The sequence below is a fragment of the Chenopodium album genome, chromosome 26 (genome assembly GCF_948465745.1).
Source record: "Chenopodium album chromosome 26, dcCheAlbu1.1, whole genome shotgun sequence".
In the NCBI taxonomy this organism is placed as follows: domain Eukaryota; kingdom Viridiplantae; phylum Streptophyta; class Magnoliopsida; order Caryophyllales; family Amaranthaceae; genus Chenopodium; species Chenopodium album.
The window spans coordinates 11,049,363-11,071,817 of NC_137859.1; the positions used below are offsets into that span (position 1 = coordinate 11,049,363).

General features: G+C 34.6%; 1 protein-coding gene across 1 annotated transcript; it reads left to right on the forward strand.

Moving 5' to 3' along the window:
- The first annotated feature begins 8,734 nt into the window (after nt 1–8,734).
- Nucleotides 8,735–11,522, forward strand: LOC145618111 (xyloglucan galactosyltransferase MUR3-like). The gene has a single exon (XM_081672899.1). The coding sequence runs from the start codon at nt 9,234–9,236 to the stop codon at nt 11,196–11,198; it is 1,965 nt and encodes a 654-aa protein (XP_081529025.1). The 5' UTR covers nt 8,735–9,233; the 3' UTR covers nt 11,199–11,522.
- Nucleotides 11,523–22,455: the final 10,933 nt, after the last annotated feature.

A 22,455-nucleotide genomic window follows, 5' to 3' on the forward strand; every position in this document is an offset into this window, starting at 1 on the left:
CTTTCTAATGTCAGATTCAACGATAAAATACAAGTTCTTTCACAATTTTCTTCTTAATTCCCCTTCTCTTTCTTTTCCCTGCGTAGCTTTTCCTTAATTGTTGTCAAAAAAAAAAAAAAAATCATACGACGAGTTAAATTAGCAGAAGATAACTGAGTGATGGGAAGGATGGAGGGAGTTGCTTTATTTTCCTCTCAATCTTTTGAACATTGTGAAGATGTGGTTGCTAGAAGGTAATTGGATCTCTTCAACTTTCTTTCCATCCTTTCACCCCATTCCATACCATTTTAAAACAAGCGAAAACGGTCCATTAACTCTTGTTTCATCCTAATTTATTCATTGCAATACACTGTAAGGACTAAGGAGATTGAGATCATACTACGTTCTAGATTTATACGTAGTGATGGTAAGTCTAGAAAATTAACCTGCGTCGACCTTTAGAAATCCTTTGGCAATGAAGGGCAAATCATTGTAGCAAAACTGCTTCAATCTTTAGGAAGCGGATACAGAGTAGTCTGTAGGAGTGTAAATAGCCTTCCAACTTTCAATCTTTATGTATTGAGTGTTGATCAAGTCATTCTTAGGGAATGTTGGCTTCCTTGTAATGGCAATAAAGTGGACAGTGGAGCATCCCATTTATGTTGAGGAGAAGCTAGAATTCCCATTTTGTATGTAAAATAAATGACAAACGAAACAAGGAAAGAAAAACACAATATGAAGAGCTTCAAACATTGTAAGGAAGTAGATGGCAAATTGAGCGAAGACATACAGAAACTGCTCAAGAGTATAATGAGTCAAGAAGAGGGCGATCATGTCAGCTTTGATCGCGTTAATGTGGAGGGAAGCAATGTTGGTGCAGTGATGAATGTACGTCAGAGCAAACCGAAGGAGCTGCCTGACAGTTGTAGTATCAATGTATATGTAAATAACAATGTACAGGGAGTGAATAACTCCATTTTGGTTGGGAGTGAGGTGAAGATGGGTGACCCTGGGCTTGGCATTTCATTCGGAGATGTTGCGTGGGAGAGAGTTAAAAGCAGCAAAATGGATATGAGTCTAGTTTTTCACAGGTTTGGGTTATGTGCTGTGTTTCTATGTGCTTTTCTTCTTCTTGTTTCCATTCTTCTCCCTCTGCTTAATGGGCAAAGTCATGAGAACACCTCCAATCGCTCTCAAGTTCGTGTTCCTTGGGCTAGTGAGGCATAGGTTTTTAGTATTTTGATCATATCCTTGCCTAAAAGAGGAAGAGAAAGGTGATATTACAGCAAAATTTGCAGTTCATATTTGTTTGTTTGTTTATTGTTCTATACTTCTATGCGACTATGCCTCAATATTAAACTGTTGGGTTAGAACTTATGTATGATTAAATAAATAATGCTTTATGAGTTTATATAACCATTTTTGATAGTCTTCTTTTACATTTTGAAGATCCGATAAATATTTATAATTCCATTTTGGTTGGGATTGAGGAAATGTGGAGTGAATAGGGTCATAGTTAGTCATGGAATCTATTGTGTAATTTACTTCTCAAACAATGTGTTATTCTAACTTCTTAATACCTTTCTCAACAGTCAACATTAACAATTATGTTGTAAATTATCTGAGGATCTTCCATAGTCGTTTTGATAGCGTAAAGATTGTCACCTTCAACTATAGGATAATTAATCTTCTCTAAAAAAAAACTATAGGATAATTAATCTCAAGAAAGAGCACGCATTGATACTTTTTAATGTGTCAAACCTTCCACATTCAAAATAATTGAATTGGATCTGTAGGATGTCACAACCTCTTTCTTCTTTCTTTTATGACCTCTTCCTTTTTCTTTTTTTTTTTTTTTATTATTATTTTTTTTATTTATTATCTATTTATTTATTTATTTTAAATAAGGGCTTATGATTGTTCCATCTTGATTCCTTGAGGGATGCCACTTAAACTCCTAGAAAAGAAAAGGAAAATACATACCCAATCGATAGTTTGCCTAAATCAAACTGGTATTCCATATTAATTAAACTTGAAACACCAAGCATTAATTATGTCAGTGCCCTGTGTGGTATGTACTCAATAATTGAGGCAAGAGTAGCTTCATGCTCATGTATACTTTGGCCCCATGTTTGAGACTACTTGATTTGTTTGGTTGATTTGGCCTAACAATTTCTTCATGTACTTGTATATTATAAATAATGCATACAAAATAGAAATAGGGCTCTTGTATTTACCTTCTTTATAATTTTTATATTTTCGATAATCATTCTGCTCTTGTATTAGTCGATGGGATTATTCAAGTCAATCTGATCTTACTTAATACATTTTTACATATACGGGCAATACCTAAAAATGCACCAATTGTGAATACCAGATGTTTGGTAAGATCTTATTATTTGTCTATGGGGATCTTAACAACATGTTTGGTAGGTGGCTTATATTAATAGCATTTAATTTGTAAGGCTCAATGAGTTTGAATATATTTTTAATTTTTTATAACTTCTTTTATTTGATTTAATTTTTTTATTTTTTTTAATAACTTCATTCCAAATAAAACATGCATGTTTATAATTTAGAATGTCAAAATATCACATTAGTATGAGCCATTTTTCTTCGTCGTCATTTGTTTAATAATAACATAATCAATAATCAACTTGCTCATTTAAATATGTCATGCATTCTTTACCTAATAATTGATATAGAATTTCTGAATTTGTATTATTATTGTGTACAATAGAGGCATAGACACATATCAAAATATTCAATATATAAAGATTGCTCCCACTTTTATTGGGTATCCCTATTGGCCAAAACACCCTCATAATTCTTTAAATGAACAAATCATTATTTCCAATTCTAGACCTCTAAAGATATATCTTACAAAAATATATTATTCTCAAACATAATTTTAAATCATGAGATTATTGGTATATAAGATTGTGGGAAGAAAAAAAAAATTGTGGGAGAAAGTTGAACATTCAAAAGTCAACGATTTAGCTAGTACGGAGTAATTGAGAGCTTACTAGAATAGTTTTACATTTGTATGATTGTATGATAACTAAGTACATGTATAATTATAGTATAATAAGAGTCTATGAACAATGAACTTTCCATTTTTTTTTCCAAAAAATATAGAGAAATGCCAGTTGTTGGGGTAGAGGTCCTTGATTCTCTCAATTCTTATGATGGGCAACTTAAGAAATAGGAAGTAACGTGCCACTTCCTCTAGGTTATATGTTAATTTATGCATCATCTTTGGGAGTTCATGGTGATGGTCTATGTTTATATGCTAGCTTCTCACAATTACTGTTGATTGACATATTCCTTGCTATACTATACACCACCCTTCTATATGGTGAATGAGAATTGAACTCGCAATGTTGTAATATGTATGTATAATGTACAAAGGCTTTTACTTCCACTTTCTAATTAGATGAAATTCATTTATATTAAGTACATCATATATAATACTATAATGGTAGAATTTGTTATATACACTCGGGTGTACCGTACACCCAACTAACCCAACCTTAGTGTTTCATCTTCATTTGATGATTAAATAAAAAACAATCATCAAAATGAGAACAAAATACACATGAATGTACGGTACGGTGTATATAACAAGCTCTCATATATTGGTACAGATTGACATTGGTGGAAGGACTTTGTGGCTTACATGATCAATTGGCTTCACTCACATTTGGACTTTTAGAAAAAAAATTCATATAATTTTAGTAGTTTTTGTATGTAAATGCATGCATGACTTCAATTAAATTACTCTTATATAAGCTGATCTAATAACAAAATATCTAAATCCACATTGCTAATTAAGGTAGTTAATTTGATTTATTAATATGCTCCAAATTTGCTAGGATAATAGTTTTTCAATCTTCCCTTGTTCGAAAAACTCTATCTTGCGCTACTTATGGAAATTCTATATTAATCTTGCACCATTTTGCATGTTGCTCATCATCTAAAATACTTTGAACAGAATTAATAAAAACTTTAAAAGACATGTAATTACATGTTAAATATACACATAGAAATAATTCAAGCAAGATTCAATATGATAATTTATTTTCATCCTCAGTGTTGTTACATACTACATAATTAAAATGTACAAGTATATGGTCAAATTATATGAATTTGATCTTATTAAAAAAATCAAACGGTGCAAAATAGTATTGTAGTATTTCGGAGTAGATTCCAACATTGTGTATATAAGGCTACAACTTGTAGTACATCATTATTTAATGGAAGCAAACAAAATTACTACTTACGTTATTTTTGAGATCCAATTAAGACAAACGCACCGACACTTATTTGCATGCAAGGTTATGTTGTTTTTAATTTATAATTTTTGTCTAAGGAAAATTGTATTAATTAATAATATATTAGGAAGCGTTGATAGAATTAGTCATAAAACTAATGTGCTCATTTAGTCATTCTATTATCCCAAATTTTGAATCATCTCAGAATAATTTCAGCTTTTGAGGCTAGCTAGCTCTCAAAACAGAGGAAATTAGGGGTTAGATTTAAATTAAAATATGCATGCAAATCTGGTAGCTAGCTCTCAAAACAAGAAAATGCATTAAGGGTTAGATTTAGATTAAAATATGCTAATCTAGTAATTAGTGAGTGCTCCTTAGCCCTTAGGTTGTGGATCATGCCCCCCCCCCCCCCCTTATTACCAATACAATCTCGACTTACCACTTATGGTGCATTTTATTCACCTAATATTCGCTTATTTACGGTAATTCACCAAATTAGTTCTCACTTGAAATACATATATATTCTTAATACTTCATATTAGAAGATTATTACAATAATGCTACCACCCTTAAATTCGTGTGAACGATTGCAAATGTATGCGCCATAAGTATTTTCTCTTAACTAAGAACCTTGGTGTGCCCATAACTTAATTAAGAACCTTTTATATATACCCGGGTATACATAGAGGTAGGTGTGCCCAAAAGTGTTTTTTTGTTTTGCTCAATTTAATATAAATTTGCTCATTTTAGGTTTTAAGATGAGTAAAAAAAAAAAAAAAAAAAAAAAAAAAAAAAAAAAAAAATCAAATGAGCAAAATGCACTTGGAAGTGTATTTAACAATTTTCAAGTAAAATTAAATTGCATGCTCCCACCAATTCATCTTCCACAATTCCTCACACTTCCAATTTCCAACCTCAAAATCACTCAAAAAAACAAAATAAAAAAAAAAAGAATAATGCTATATGATAGAGAATATCCATAGAATATTCTCATCTTAGGTTTAGGATATATTTTGTATAAGATTATCTTTGATATCTGTACATATCTTATAGTTACCTAATATGATTAGATTTTTCATTGTAACCCTATAAATATTGATCAATGGAAATAACTCTAATGAGGAGTTTATATTATCTGACATTATATGCAGCCCATGCATATAAACATTTAATATTAGTGGCAGAACTAAGGGGGATTAAGGTGAGCCCTGGCCTCTCCCATGACATAGATTATCTATTAAATGTTGCAAAACATTATGTTAGTTATTGTTAGCTCAGCTAGTTTTCATTAGTAATGAGATCTATTCTCAATTTTTAATCTTAAGTTCGAAACCTACTCCCAATTTAATGCGTGGTTAGTTCGTGCAGGCGGATGCACGATCCACATGGTGCATCTCTTCTAAAAAAAAAAGCGGAAAGAACATTGCATAGAAATATAAAGAACATTTAGTTTAAGTGAAAAGAACATATTATAGAATTGTAAAGAATATTGTATAGAAATGTAAAGAACATTCAGTTAAAGTGCAAAGAACATATTATAAAATTGTAAAGAACATAACATGTAGTTAATTAATGTTCTTTATCTTCATGTTCTTTGATTGTCCGAATGATGTACTTTTATTTGTGACATATGTTAATTGTTTATTTTGAAATGTTCTTTGAATTTTGTCTTTAGATTATGGTGGTTGAATAAATGATGTTCATTACATTATATTATCATTAGAGGTGATAAAAAAATTCGGGTCGAGCCGGGCCTTAACATAATATATATCTCGTGTCCAAAAAACCCGGAAAATATAGTGGGCTTTTCGGGTTTTTTTCGGGCCGAGTTTCGATTTTTAACTAAAAATGCATTTTTAGACTTGTCTAAATCCGCCTTATTTTCGGGCCGGATCGAGCCGGGCCAAAGTTGATCACCTCTAATTATCATGTTTTTAATTTATATTGTACTTTATATATATACTAGTTTAAATTCTGTGCAATGCACAGTTGTTATTAATTTTTTAAAGAGTTATTATTGTATTGAATTTTATAAAAAAAAAATTATACTCATAATATTAATTCAAAAGTAAATATAAAAATATATTAGTTGGGTTTATTTGGAGAGCTATTATTGTTAATAATTTTAACTGGAAGAAAGATATTTTTCATTATTATAAAATGATTTCCTTACGGAATCTTCGTAAAAACGGAAAGTAAAATAGGCGGGAAAATTGTTAATGACATTGTAACAAGTGTCATTTTAGGTTCACTTTTAGTATAGGTTAATTGATATATATATATATATATATAGAACATGAATTTGGATGTTTTCTTTACAAAATAGTTTTATGTTCTTTATAAAACAACTATATGTTCGTTACAATACAGCTATATGTTATTTACAAAACAAATGTATGTTCTTTACTAAACAACGGAATGTTCATTCCGCCTTTTTTTAAGAGAAAACGATGCACAGAGCATCGTGCATCCGCCTCCATAAAAAATATCACTCCCAATTCCCAACGTTTTTTTTTTTTTTTTAATTTTTATTTTGCTCTGCACCTTATCACTTTATTTTGGCCCTGTTTGGGAGAAAGCTGAAAGCTGATTGAATTAGATGATTTTGACTAGCTGATTTTATTAACTGATTTGACTAACTTATTGTATTAACTGATTATATAAAAGTGTTTGGTAAATAGCTGATAGCTTAAAGGTAATTGAGTATGTGAAATGACCAATAAGTTAATTGTGGGGTAGGTAGTTTAGATAAGATTTTAAATTAAATGAGGTTAAAAGTGTCATTTCACAATAATTAATTAATAAGCTAATTGAAAAAGCTCCTAAAATGAGCTTTTTCAAAAAGAGCTTATTTAGTGGAATAAGCTCTTTCAATAAGCTTACTACCAAACACTTGTATTAGTTTGTTTTACTAGTCAATCAGCTAAAGTTAGTCAAATAAGCTAATATATCCCCAATAAATTTATTACCAAACAGGACCTTTTTATTTTACTTTGCAATACTTACTTAGTTACATGCATAAATATTACTATTTCGTATAAAAAATTTATAGTTCTACTACAAGTATTAAAAAAATGGAGGAAGTATATTGAGTTTAGCCCCCTTAATAAATAATTTTTGGCTCTGCCCCTGTTTATATTTTTTTAATTTCCTAACTATATACTCCCTCCGTCTCATAATATAGTTCTTGTTTTCCTATTTTCGAGACCTTAAATGTTGTTCCTGTTTCTATTTTTGAATAGTATGTAAAGGCTATTATACCCTCATTTTTTTTTACTTTATTTATTGTACTTTCTAGTTTCTACATTACCTTTGAATTTCGCACATGCTTGGTACTTTTTCCCATTTTGTCTATAATTGTATTTTTCACTTTAATTAATGTTAAAACACAAAAAGGAATTTTATAATGAGACGAAGGGACTGGTGTCGTTTGGTTGCTATTCCCATAGGAATTTGTATTTCATGGGAATTAAATTCCTACATGAAAATCATGGAAATTGTATATTGTTGTTTGGTTGGCAAGAGGGAAGTTGCAAATCAAGGGAAATATGACTAGCGGGGGGTTAGGTAATTAATTTTAGGGCTGAGCAAAACTACCCAAAAAACCAAAAACCCAAAAAACCGATCCGTAACCGTTCCGAAAATTAGGGTACCTGATCCAATAACCATAACGGTTCGGGTACCCGTTCCGATAATTTGTTATCGGGTATGGTTATGGGTATCATTTTAAAATTAACGGTTACCCGATCCGATCCGATAAGCATTTTTTTTTGCTTGTTGTCCCTACTTAAATCTATTAATATAAATCTAAATTTTCACTTTACTTCATAATCACTTTATTATATCAATGATTAGTAATATTATTAATAATTTAGTCAAGATCATATGGTATTGTTGTTAATTAGTTGAAAATTATATCATAGTAACCACATAATTAAGTATAATTATCATTATTGGATATCTTATTGAGTACCCGATAACCGATCCGAAAATCCGAGTACCCGAACTTATCGGTTCCGGTTATGGGTATCACTTTTAGTGATTTTGGTTATCGGGTACCCGAACCGTTAGTATTAACGGTACGGGTACCCGTCCCATGCTCACTCCTAATTAATTTCCCATATTTTATGGGAAGTCACAATTCCCATGAGTTTGCAATTCCCTCATTTACACTTTTTATTGTCAACCAAACAACTCATTCAATTTCAAATTTCCATGATGTTCCACTTCCCCCATTATCTTTGTATAACCAAACAACGCACGATTTTCTAATGTGTTTTTACTGCTTATATAGTTACATGTAGCTCTAACGGCCATGTAATATTTTTTTTTTTACGTAGTAACTTAATTAGCAACGTAGCTGACGTCATTTGCCACGTGTCTACGAATCCACCGGCTACCGACAAATTCCCATCTCATAAGGCGCACAAATCTAACGTGAGCCGCCCTTCGGCCATATTTATACTCTCTTCTCCACTTCATCTTCTCCCATTTTCTTCCCTCTTTCTCTTTGTTTCTCTCTCTCCTCCGCCATTTCTGGAATTTTCTTCATCATTTACTTTTCTACTACTTTACATCTTCTTCATATACTTCATTGCATGAACATTTGTAAGTTTTTCTCTCTCTTCTCTTATCTCCAATCTGCTTACTCTATATCACCTTGATTACTTCAATTGATCAAGTTCTTGCATTGGTAGTGTAAATATTTCAAATTTTCAAGATACCCTTTGAAAAACTGTGATTAATTTGTATAATTTCTGCTTGATTTGCTCAAATTTGTACTATTTTTGAGTCTGTAAATCAATTTTATACTGATTGTGAAGAAATCCCATCTGGGTTTTGATGATTGGGTAGTGAATTTTAGTGGGTTTATTGTTGTTTTATGGATTGTATTAGTAATTTGATCAAAGGGGAAATTAGGGTTTTGGGATTAGGATTAGGATTAGGATCTGGTGGTGAAAGGTGGTGTTGGGGTGTGTGATGAGACGGCGTTGGACGGTTGGATCATTTCCGTATCAAATGGAGAAAGGGAATGTAAAGAATCATAGTAAAAGACTTTGTGTGTTGAGTTCATTGTGTGTGTTGTTTTGGAGTTTGTTGTTGTATTTTCATTTTGTTGTTTTAGGAGGTAGTACTGTGAATGAGTCAAATTCATTGCAATCGAATCCGATTAGAATCGAATCGTTTCATCCTGTACCTATTGAACCTACCCATGTTCCGGTTTCGAGTAATGTTGTAAAGTCAACTAGTGATGGTAATGAGAATGAGGTGATTGATGATCCCTCCAAGGTGTCGTTACCGGATGAGTCTGAGCCGTCTGAGGGGAGTAGTAATGGTGGTGAAAATGAGGGAGGTAATGATGAGGTTGAGGTTGAGGTTGAGCACGAGGTGGTTTCGTCTGTGAGTAATCGTAAAATAGATGTTGGATCGAAGACTAGTGATCCTAGTCCTAAGGATGAGGTAGTCCCTAAGGTTGAATCTCCTCCAGAGTTTCCGTTTATGAGTGCATTGAGGACGGCTGAGAATACGAGTGATCCTTGTGCTGGAAGGTACATTTATGTTCATGATCTTCCCCCGAAGTTTAATGATGACATGCTTAAGGAGTGTAGGAGTTTGAGTCTTTGGACTAATATGTGCAAGTATACCACCAATGCTGGTCTTGGTCCTCCACTTGAGAATATAGAGGGGGTGTTTTCGGAAACTGGGTGGTATGCAACGAATCAGTTTGCAGTGGATGTGATCTTCAATAATCGGATGAAGCAGTATGAGTGCATTACGAAGGATTCTTCAATTGCTGCAGCAATATTTGTACCCTTCTATGCTGGGTTTGATATTGCTCGGTATCTTTGGGGTTATAATATATCGAGGAGGGATGCTGCTTCACTGGAATTGGTTGATTGGCTGATGAAAAGGCCAGAGTGGAAAATAATGGATGGAAGGGATCATTTTCTTGTTGCAGGAAGAATCACTTGGGACTTCAGACGATTATCGGAAGATGAAAATGATTGGGGTAGCAAGCTTCTATTTTTGCCTGCAGCTAAGAACATGTCTATGTTGGTGGTAGAATCTAGCCCCTGGAATGCAAATGATTTTGCTATACCATATCCTACCTACTTCCATCCTGCAAAGGATGCTGATGTATTTGATTGGCAAGATCGGATGAGGAAGCTAAAGAGAAAATATCTTTTCTCTTTTGCTGGGGCGCCTAGACCTGGGAATCCAAAATCGATTAGAGGTCAGTTAATTGATCAATGCAGGAGCACAAAGGCGTGCAAGCTTTTGGAATGTGATTTTGGAGAGAGTAAGTGTCATTCTCCAAGTAGCATTATGAAGATGTTTCAGAGTTCCCTATTCTGCCTACAACCTCAAGGGGATTCATATACTCGGAGATCAGCTTTTGACTCAATGTTGGCGGGTTGTATACCTGTATTTTTCCATCCTGGTTCTGCATACACCCAATATACATGGCATCTCCCTAAGAATTTCTCAAGTTATTCTGTGTTCATTTCCGAGAATGATGTTCGTAAGAATAATCTCAGCATCGAGGAAACTTTACGGCAAATACCTCCTCAACAGGTGGAGATAATGAGAGAGGCAGTCATCAAGCTCATTCCCAGTTTGATATATGCTGATCCTCGCTCCAAGTTAGAGACCCTTTCAGATGCCTTTGACGTATCTGTGCAGGCAGTTATAAACAAGGTTACAAGGTTGAGAAAGAACATCATTCAAGGAAGGACAGAGTATGATAACTTTATTGAGGAAAACAGTTGGAAATATGCCCTTCTAGACGAAGGCCAAAGAGAAGTTGGATATCACGAGTGGGATCCTTTCTTCTCTAAGCCTAAAGAAGGTGAAGGGGATTCAAATGGTGCTTCCGCGGAAGCTGCTAAGAGTTCATGGAAGAACGAGCAAAGAAGTCAATCGAGAAAGAGAAGCTCCTTGTAGATCTTTACTTAATGATTAGATTCATACAACTGATACTGTGAACTGTGAAGCCCTGAAGAACTGAAGAAGCTTCAATTAGTGAGGTAAAAGTTGCTTCACATCAGAACTTTTCGCTTAGGATTATCAGGCATATCATCTTGTTCAAATTGTTCAAACATTATATTTTGTTGGTCGATAGGATACATTCTACTGCACGATTTTGCGTAGTGATACATAAATTGTAGTATGATACATACATTCCTATGTAATGCATTTTACTTAGCCAGAACTATATTTTCATTTAATGGTTCAGCATTGGCACTTATATGAGATTTTCTTCAATAATTTTGCCCATTATTGATTATGAAGTACTTTGTATAAATTTATATGCCTCTAATCACTACGGTGCATTATTATTGTCATATTGGTATAAAAAAATTAAAGTATTTTAATGGTCGGTTTACTTTGTTATGAATGAATACATACATGCCAACTTTCGTACCATTGATCATGTACTAACATTTTGATTGGCTATGTGATGTAAAAATATTAGTACAAAGAAAGTAGTGCATTTTAGTGCATGAAGATTTGGACATGTGAAAATAATTGTTGCAAACTTGCAATTTTGAGCAAATAAGGAATCTTGTATGAAAGTGAATTAGGTGGGACTTTTCAGCCTTTTCAGTGGAACTTAAGGCATTTCAATCATCAACATAACTATGCTTTCTGCCTTTTTCTTCCCTAAAATCTGGTCAATGATTGGACCATCTTTATACAATTATACATACACAATTAGACATAAAATTCAAACATAATTATTTACGTGTTATAACTGACCCATAATTAGTGCTGTCAAATTTCAAACCGAAACCGTTTAACTGTCCGAAACCGACCGACCCAAATGAGAACCGAACCGATTAAAAACCGAATTTTTTGGAACCGAAAACCGACCCGAACCGTATTTTAGTAAACCCGAAACCGAATCGACCCGAGTAATGGTAAACTGTTTAAGAACCGAACCCGTTAACAAACCGAACCGAATATAAACCGAACTGAATGAAAACCGAACCGAAAGAGAACCGAACCGTATCTAAACCGAAACCGGTTCCAACCCGAAACCGTTTAAACTGGCATAAAAACCGTTTACACCGAACCGTTAGCAAACTGCTACCCGTTTGCACCAAAACATTTAAAAACCGAACTGATTGTAAACCGAATTGGTTATAAACCGAACCGTCTATGAACCAAACCGCTTATAAATCGAACCGTTTACAAACTTATTTATTTTTTTTTATTTTGAATAGTACAAACTTTTTTATATAATTAAATGGATTGAATATTAGAAATCTTAGAATATATTTAGCATATATTCCAAATTTATCAATTTTTCTAAAGAGCCACACACAATATTCCAAACTTATCATTAAATCTGCAGACTAGCGGTTTCTCTAGAACAGTCAAAGATGGAAATTTTGGAACTTGGACAGGACAAATTCAAGTGTCTCAAACTGTTAGACATGGATTCAATGGAAAAAAAGCTTTTCATTAAATCAATAGGAAGATTCTAACTCCATAGGCCATTGAATATCACAGTTAATTGCATATCCTGAATAGTTTGAAAAATCATAAAGGTTAGGATCCCTTAGAGTCAATTCAAAGGCTTGCTATATTTTTCTCAATTGTTTTGAATGAACTTCAAATGTAAGAGGAGAGCTACCTTCAAAATACCAAGGTTTTATACTTCCAACTTCTAAATTCATCAAGTTTTCATCTACATGAAACACAGTAACAATGTACTCAAAGGGTTTCAAAAGGGTGAGAGTGGTTTCATGTAAATCTAACCATTGATTTTTTAATCTATGGTTCAGATTGGTGATCCATGTGTGTTGTGGGAGAAAGAATCTAACCATTGATTTTTTTTAATCTATGGTTCAGATTGGTGATCCATGTGTGTTGTGGGAGAAAGAATCTAACCATTGATTTTTTTAATCTATGGTTGAGAATGGTGATCCATGTGTGTTGTGGGAGAAAGAATCTAACCATTGATTTTTTAATCTATGGTTGAGAGTGGTGATCCGTGTGTGTTTGTGTGTTGTACATTCATCTACAAAAATATTATTCCTTCAATTCTTTAGTATTTTTTTGCCCCATTTGATCGGGATCAGTGCCCAAGACACGTATTAAAATATCTACTAGTATATCTTTATTTTCATACACGTAAAAATTATAAAAACGTTATATTAATAAAATGTATAAATAGATTAATTTAAAAAGATCACTAATGAGCTACTTCGTATAACTTTGTAGTTTGTACTAATACATACGAATAACGATGATACAAATATTTATCTATGAGATATTGAGATGGTTAGATACCACGTGTTCATAATGTGTAGTACATATGATCGATTGAACTGATCAATATGACCTTGTTAATTAGTCATTAGTGTTTTCTTTCATTATACAAATCAAAGCACTTTGTAATATCTTCATAATTTCATGAAAATATATAATGATAAACGAGTCATAATTATCAGTCTTGTTGACTAATCAAGTATCGAATTACCAAATTGCAAATTTCCATTTCACAAGAAGTCAAGAACTCATCAAGTCATGATTATGATTGTATGCGTAGTATATAAATGATTAAATAAGAAGCATATAATAACCTAATTGTATAACAATAATACATTAATACACTAATTCTTATAATCTACTTCGTAATAAACTGGTAAGATCAGTATGACTAAACTTGAAACAGAACATAATATGTATTTATAAAATAAATGAGAATTTGTTTATAATATGTTGCCTAAATATGAAATGATTCGCGACTTGCCGACTTTATTTAAAACTTGTGAACGCAAAAGGTTAGCAAGTACTATCAAATTTCAAACCAAAGCCATTTAACTGCCCGAATCCAAACAACTCGATAAACAATTTATTTTTTGAAACCGAAAACCGACCCGAACCGTAATTTAGTAAACTTGAAATGGAACCGATATGAATAACGTTAAAGTGGTTAAACCATCGAAGAACCGAACCAATTATAAATTGAACCGAAAAAGAACCGAACCAGTAAAAATCGAACCGAAAAAGATCCGAACCAGTTATAAACCGAACCAAAAAAGAACCGAACTGTTTCTAACCCGAAACCGTTTCCAACCCGAAACTGTTTGAACCGGAATAAAAACCGTTTACACCGCACCGTTAACAAACCGCAACCCGCCTGCACCGAACCGTTTACTACCCGGACTGTTTACAACCCGAACCGAATTAAAACCTCTTAAGAATAAACCGAAACCGAATCGAACCGATAACTATTTAAACCGAACCAAAACCGACCCGCGAGACAATTAAACCGATTCCAAACCGACCCGATTAACTACCGAACCGATTTCAAACCGAACCGAAACCGAACTGTCAAACCGTTTTGACAGTGCTACCCATAATTATTGGTGTTAATTTGATAGTTGTAAATTTAGTTTTACAGCTGCGTTACCAAAAGTAAGGCTTGCTACATTTTCGGCTAATTACATTGTTTCGTTGTGTTTCTCAGTTCTTACTTCATACCTACATTTTGTCTTCGTCTATAATTATTTCTTACAAACTTAAATAAATAAGTAAATAACATAATTATTACAAGTCGCAAATTAATTTAGTATTTTCAACCGTCCTAAAATAGAATACTCCCTCTGTTTTATTTAAAAGTGTTATAATGTTACACACTTACATTACTTTATAGTACTACATAGGTCATAATTTGACCAGCTTGATTATATATGTGCGGTGGAGAATCTTATATATACGAGTATGGACTGAGAATACGCATATAATATTATTTTACTACGAGTACATTATAACACGATGAATGTGCATTGTGCATTTGTGCACGACCATGAAAAGAAGTGGAAAGTCATAGAGTTTGATTAATTTATAGAAGGACTACCCAATAATGTTTAATTTTAATTAAGTATAATGTTTGTAACGATGGATGCATGAATTAATAGAGCAAACTAACTGCTCACAAAACCGCGTAGACCAGCCCTTGTTGTAGACTTAGCAATGGGAGTGGCATTACATACCATTTATGTCTTTGTGTTGCATGTACATGTACACTAGCATTTATATATCTCTAATTAGGATCCCTCTTTTTCTATTTGTATTTATCGACCGGTACATTGTACCAAATATATGAATTGAAAGTATCAATTATTTACAATGATACGCATTGTTACAAATAAAGGTATATTAATGTATATCGATTACAATTGTGAAAAATAATGAAAATGCTATATGTAATAAAAGTAATAATAAAAATTGAAATTGTATAAATCAAATTAGATTAGTCCTTATAAGCGATTAATATTCAAACATCAACCTAAAGTCCTAAATAAAGATGGATTACATGAGCTAGGCTAGTCTAGAGGCTCAATCACAATATTATTTGGTCAGATTATTCAAGAAAACAAGAAGATTTTCAGCCCTTTACCCTTTCATCTTACCTACCCTTAAAAAAAAATAAGTTACTAGGACAAATTGACAACTCAACAAACTACAAAATCAGCAACATGCATGGTATCAACCAAGCCAATATTTAATTTGTGGGTAAAGGCAAATACGGACTATGAGTTAGCCACAAAATATGAATAGGCCAACATTAGAGCGAGCTTAAAAATGACCATACTTTGAAGTTTAAGCTAAAGCTGTCAATTTGGGTATTCAAGTCGGATTTGGGTCGGGTCAAATTAGGTCTCGGGTTAAATCAGGATCAGGTTGTGTCGGGTCAATCTAACTTCATTTTAGGACTTCAGGTTCAGGTCGGGTCAATTTCAGTTCAAGTTATTACGGGTCGTTCACCTTTTCGGATATAGGTCTGGTTCAATTCGAGTTAAAATCAGATCGAGTTCAATTTCAGGTTCGGGTTGTGTTGAGTCGGGTTTGGATGGGTTACCAAGATGGTACATTTAGGTTCGGGTTAGTGTTGAGTCGGGTTTTAGGGCCTGTTCATATTTACTGAACTGAGCTGAACTGAACTGAATTGAACTGATTGAAGCTGAACTGAACTGATTGGAACTGAATTGAACTGAACTGAACTGAATTGAGTTGAAATGAATATTTTATGTGAGAGGGAAATTAAGAGCTGAACTGATTGGAACTGAACTGAACTGTTTGGAACTGAACTGAACTGATTGGAGCTGAACTGAACTGAACTGAACTGAAATTAAGTAAATGTGAACAGGCCCTTAGTTCAAGTTCAATTCTAATAAATATCGATGTGGCCAAGTTGAACTATATGATTACGTCTTTCATAATTTGATCAAGCATCATCAAGATTTTATTAAACCTATATACGAGTAATAGAGAACCAAAAAAATACAAGTTGAACAAAATATTTTATTAAATCAGAATGAGGGTTTATAGAATTATACTAGTATATAAGCTGAATAAAAGGTATATAAAATTTTATTAAACATTCCATGACTCAGGTTCATGTTTTAATTGGGTCGAGTACTAGTTCGGGATTAGATTGTTTTCAGGTAGGATTAAATCGGTTGACGGTTACTATCAGGTCGGGTGCAGGTTTGGGTTCTGTAACGAAAGTATTGGATCAAATTGGTTTTCAGTTAAGATCAGGTCATGTTCAGGGTACAAGTTACTAGTTTCACCGCATTGCTCGAGTACAGGTTGGGTTCAAATCATTGTCGGTTAAAGTTAAGTTCTCGGGTCGAATCAGTTTTTGACAGCTCTAATAATCCACAATTTTTGAGGAAATTTTGAGATTTTGGGGCCTAGTGGCAAAAAGTGTTGAGACCCTAGGGGATATATTTCGGAGTCATATAATGTCGTTTGAAACCATATATGATCATTATATGTTGTCCTAAACGTACGTGGTATGCTTAAGTTTACGAAATCACTACAAATCGTGAACGGGTAAAATGACTGTTTAAGGGCATATTAGAGGATTCCACCGACCCAATTGGACACCCAGAGGGTATTAGGGACCATGGTAAACATCTTGGCAATTTTTATTTTCGGGTGAAAAAATGTCAAAAAATTACAAAATTAAAGGTTGTAATCTACGCTTTTTGAGAGAATTTTGAGGTTTTGGAGCCCGATGGAGAAAAGTGTTGAGACTCTAGGGGATATATCTCGGGGTCATATATTGATGTTTGAAACCAAATATGATCATTATATGTTGTCATTTTTGTACGTGGTAGGCTTGAGTTTACGAAATCATTGCAAGTTGTGAACGGGTAAATGACCGTTTAAGGGCGTATTGGATGGTTCCACTAACCCCATTGGACTCCCGGAGGATATTAAGGACCATGGTAAACATCTCGGTAATTTTTATTGCTGGGCAAAAAACGGTAAAAAAAAATTACAAAATTGAAGTCTATATCAACGTTTTTTGAGGAAATTTTGAGGTTTTGGGGCCTGGTGACGAAAAGCCTTGAGACCCTAAGGGTTACATCTCAGGGTCATATAGGGCCATTTGAAACCAATAATAATGATCATCATATGTTGTAATAAATGTCCGTGGTAGGCTTGAGTTTATGAAATCACCACAAGTTTTGAACGGGTAAAATGACCGTTTAAGGGCATATTGGGTGGTTCCACCAATCCAATTGTACTTCAGGAGGGTATTATAGACCATGGTAAACATCTCGGCAATTTTTATTTCCGGGCAAAAAGAGGTCAAAAAATTACAAAATTGAAGGCTACAATCCACGCTTTTTGAGAAAATTTTGAGGTTTCGGTGCCCAGTGGCGAAAACCCTTGAGACCCTAAGGGATAAAACTCAGGGTCATATAATGCCATTTGAAACCACATATGATCATTATATGTTGTCATAAACGTCCGTGGTAGGCTTGAGTTTACGAAATCATTTAAAGTTGTGAACGGGTAAAATGACCGTTTAAAGGCATATTGGATGTTTCCACCGACCCAATTGGACTCCCAAAGGGTATTATGGACCATGGTAAACACCTCGACAATTTTTAAAATCCACTCTTTCTGAGGAAATTTTTAGGTTTCAAGGCCCGGTGGCGAAAAGCCTTGAGACTACTCTAAGGCCGAAGGGATACATTTTGGGGTCATATAATGCCGTTTGAAACCATATATGATCATTATATGCATGTTGTCATAAACGTCCGTGGTAGTCTTGAGTTTACAATATATAAACGGGTAAAATGAGCGTTTAAGGGCATATTGGATGGTTCAACTGACCTAATTGTACTCCCGAAGGATATTAGGGACCATGGTAAACATCTGGGCAAATTTTATTTCTGGGCGAAAAAAGGTCAAAAAATTACATAATTGAAAGCTATAATTCACGCTTTTTGAGGAAATTTTGAGGTTTTAGGGCCCAGTGGCGAAAAAGCCTTGAGACCCTAAGGGATACATCTCGGGGTCATATAATGCCGTTTGAAACCACATGTGATCATTATATGTTGTCGTAAACGTCCGTGGTAGGCTTGAGTTTACAAAATAACTTCAAGTTGTGAAGGTGTAAAATGATTGTTTAAGGGCATATTGGATGGTTCCACCGTCCCAATTGGACTCCCGGAGGATATTACGGACCATGGTAAATATCTCGGCAATTTTTATTTCCAAGTGAAAAAGAGATCAAAAAATTACAAAATTGAAGGTTATACACGCTTTTTGAGGAAATTTTAAGGTTTCGAGGCCCGGTGGAGAAAAGCCTTGAGACCCTACGGGATCCATCTCGAGGTCATATAAAGCCGTTTGAAACAATAGATGATCATTATATGTTGTCATAAACGTCCGTGGTAGCTAGGCTTGAGTTTACGAAATCACAACAATTTGTGAACAGGTAAAATTAATATTGAAGGGAATATTGGATGGTTCCAACAACCCAATAGGACTCCTGGAGGGTATTAGGGACCATGGTAAATATATCGGAAATTTTTATTTTCAGGCGAAAAAAAAGTCAAATTACAAAATTGAAGGCTATAATCCATGTTTTATGAGGAAATTTGAGCTTTCGGGGCCTGGTGGCGAAAAGCCTTGAGACCCTAAGGGATACATCTCGAGGTCATATAATGCCGTTTGAAACCATACATTATCATTATTTGTTGCATAAACGTCTGTGGTAGGGTTGAGTTTACGAAATTACTTCAAGTTGTGAACAGGTAAAATGACCGTCTAAGGGCATATTGGATGGTTCAACCGACCAAATTGGACTGCCGGAGGGTACTAAGGACCATGGTAAACATCTTCGTAATTTTTATTACCTCACTGCGCGAAAAAGGGTCAAAAAATTACAAAATTGAAGGCTATAATCCACGCTTTTTAGGAAATTTTGAGGTTTGGGGATTGGTGGCGAAAAACTTTGAGACCTTAGGAGATACATCTCGTGGTCATATAATGCAGTTTGAAACTATATATGATCATTACATGTTGTCATAAACGTATGTGGTTGGCTTGATTTTACGAAATCACTCCAAGTTGTGAACGGGTAAAATGACCGTTTAAGGGCATATTGGACGGTTCCACTGACCTAATTAATTTGACTCCCGGAGAATATTAGAGACCATGGTTAACATTTCATTAATTTTTATTTCAGGGCGTAAAAAGGCCAAAAAAAATGTAAAATTGAATAATCCACGCTTTTTTGGGAAATATTGAGGTTTTGGGCCTAGTGGCGAAAAAGAGTTGAGACCCTATTGGATATATCTAAGGGTCTTATAATGCCATTTGAAACGATATATGATCATTAATGTTGTTATAAACGTCCTTGATAGGCTTGAGATAACGAAATCAGTGCAAGTTGCGAACGAGTAAAATGACCGTTTAAGGGCGTATTGGATAGTTCCACTGTCCCAATTGGAATCCTGAAGGATATTAGGGACCATGGTAAACATCTCGGCAATTTTTATTTTCGGGCGAAAAAAGGTCAAAAAATTACAAAATTGAAGGCTGTAATCTACGTTTTTTGAGGAAATTTTGAGGTTTTGGGGCCCGATGGAGAAAAGTGTTGAGACCCTAGGGGATATATCTCGGGGTTATATATTGTTGTTTGAAACCAAATATGATCATTATATGTTGTCATTTTTGTACGTGGTAGGCTTGAGTTTACGAAATCATTGCAAGTTGTGAACGAGTAAAACGACGTTAAGGGCAAATTGGATGGTTCCACCGACCCAATTGGACTTCCGGAGGGTATTTGGGACCATGGTAAATATCTCGACAATTTTTATTTTCGGGCGAAAAAAAAGTTCAAAAAATTACAAAATTGAAGGCTATAATCCACGCTTTTTGATGAAATTTTGAGGTTTCGGGTCCCGATGGCGAAAGTTGTTTAGACCCTAGGGGATATATCTCGGGGTCTTATATTGCTATTTGAAACCATATATGATCATTATATGTTGTCATAAACGTACGTGGTAGGCTTGAGTTTACGAAATCACTGCAAATTGTGAACGGGTAAAATAACCGTTTATGGGGCATATTGGATGGTTCCACGGCTTCCACCGACCCAATTAGACTCCCGGAGGGTATTAGAGTCCATGGTTAATATTTCGGCAATTTTTATTTCCGGCGAAAAAGGTTAAAAAATTACAAAATTGAAGGCTATATTAATCCACATTTTTTGAGGAAATTTTGAGGTTTAGGGCCCAATGTCGTAAAGCCTTGAGACCCTAAGGGATACATCTCGGGGTCATATAATGCCGTTTGAAACCATATATGATCATTATATGTTGCCATAATAAACGTCCGTGGTAGGCTTTAGTTTATGAAATCACTACAAGTTTTGAACGAGTAAAATTCACTAGTAGAAAATAATAAATGGGAAGCCCCAAATGGCAAGCGGTTTTGGAATTCCGCTTCCCAAATTATAAATGGCAAGCGGTTTGGGGTGAACCGCTTGCCAAATTGTAAATGGCAAGCGGTTTTGGGTGAACCGCTTGCCAAATTGTAAATGGCAAGCGGTTTGAACCGTGAACCGCTTGCCATTTGTTAAAAAACCCTAAAAGATTAAAGGCCCATCTATTCTCTCTACTCCCCTTAGCCCCTCAATACTCACGCTCTCTCTCCTCCCCTCCCCTCCCACGATTCTCTCTCTCCTCCTCTATCTCACGCCCTTCATTCTCTCTCCTCTCCCCTCAAATCCTCTATCTCACACCCTCCATTCGATCTCTCTCTCCTCCCTTTTCCCCTCATTTTTCCCGTCGTCCTCTTTCCTTTCTCCATCTCCTTCTCTTTCTTTTGTCATCTCCTTCTCTTTCATCTCTCATCTCCTTCTCTTTCGTCCTCCCTCACGAACTCAAGGTGCGGTGGTGGTGCGTTCCCTTGAAGGACGACGGCGACGAGTAACCTTGAAGTCCGGTGGTGGTGCGTGTGGGTCTTCGAGTTTTCTAGGTCAAATTCGACCATAAAAACTCTAGATCTAGAGTTTTCATGGTCGAATTTGACCCATAAAACCCAAATTTCAAGCCAATTTTGAGGGTTTGGAGGAATTCATGGTATGCTCCTTTTTTTTTATTTGTTTTTTAAAGTTTTTTTTTTTAATTTTATGGTGATGTGTGGTTAAATCGGTTTGTTTCAGGCCGATTTGGTTTGGGTGGGGGTTTTGGTGGGGGTCGTGGTGGGCGAAGTGGCTGGGATCTGGTGGATTGTGGTGGTGCTGCTGCTCGTGCGTGGCATGGTGCTGCTACTGGTGCGTGGTATGTTGCTGCTGCTGGTGTGGTCCGCGATCTGGAGGTGGTGGTGGTGCACGTGGACGGTGGTGGTGGTGCGCATGGACGGTGGTAGAAGTAGAACAAGAGCTCTTCGTATTTTTATTTATTTTTTTTTTTAAGATATCTTGTATTAATTTATTTACTTGTATATACTGCAAAAAAAAAAAAAAATTATTTACTTGTATAAATTTTTGTAATTTTTTTTTTTTTATGAAAATGTAATCACATCAATTAATTAATAAAAATATTATTGTTCTTATATATATTTTGTTTGTGTATCAATTTTAGTGAAAAAAACAAAAAAAAAATTAATTTTTTTTTTATTTTTTATAGCCCTAATGGGCAGTGGTTTGGCGCCAAAACCGCTGCCCATTCTCTTCAAATGGCAAGCGGTTCTGAACCGCTTGCCATTTAAATGGACAATGGCAAGCCCCCCAACAGCAAGCGGTTCAAAACCGCTTGCCATTAGGGGGTTTGAACCGCTTGCCATTTTGTTTATTCTACTAGTGATTAAATGACCGTGTAAGGGCATATTGGGTGGTTCCACCGACCCAATTGGATAGAGTTCTGGA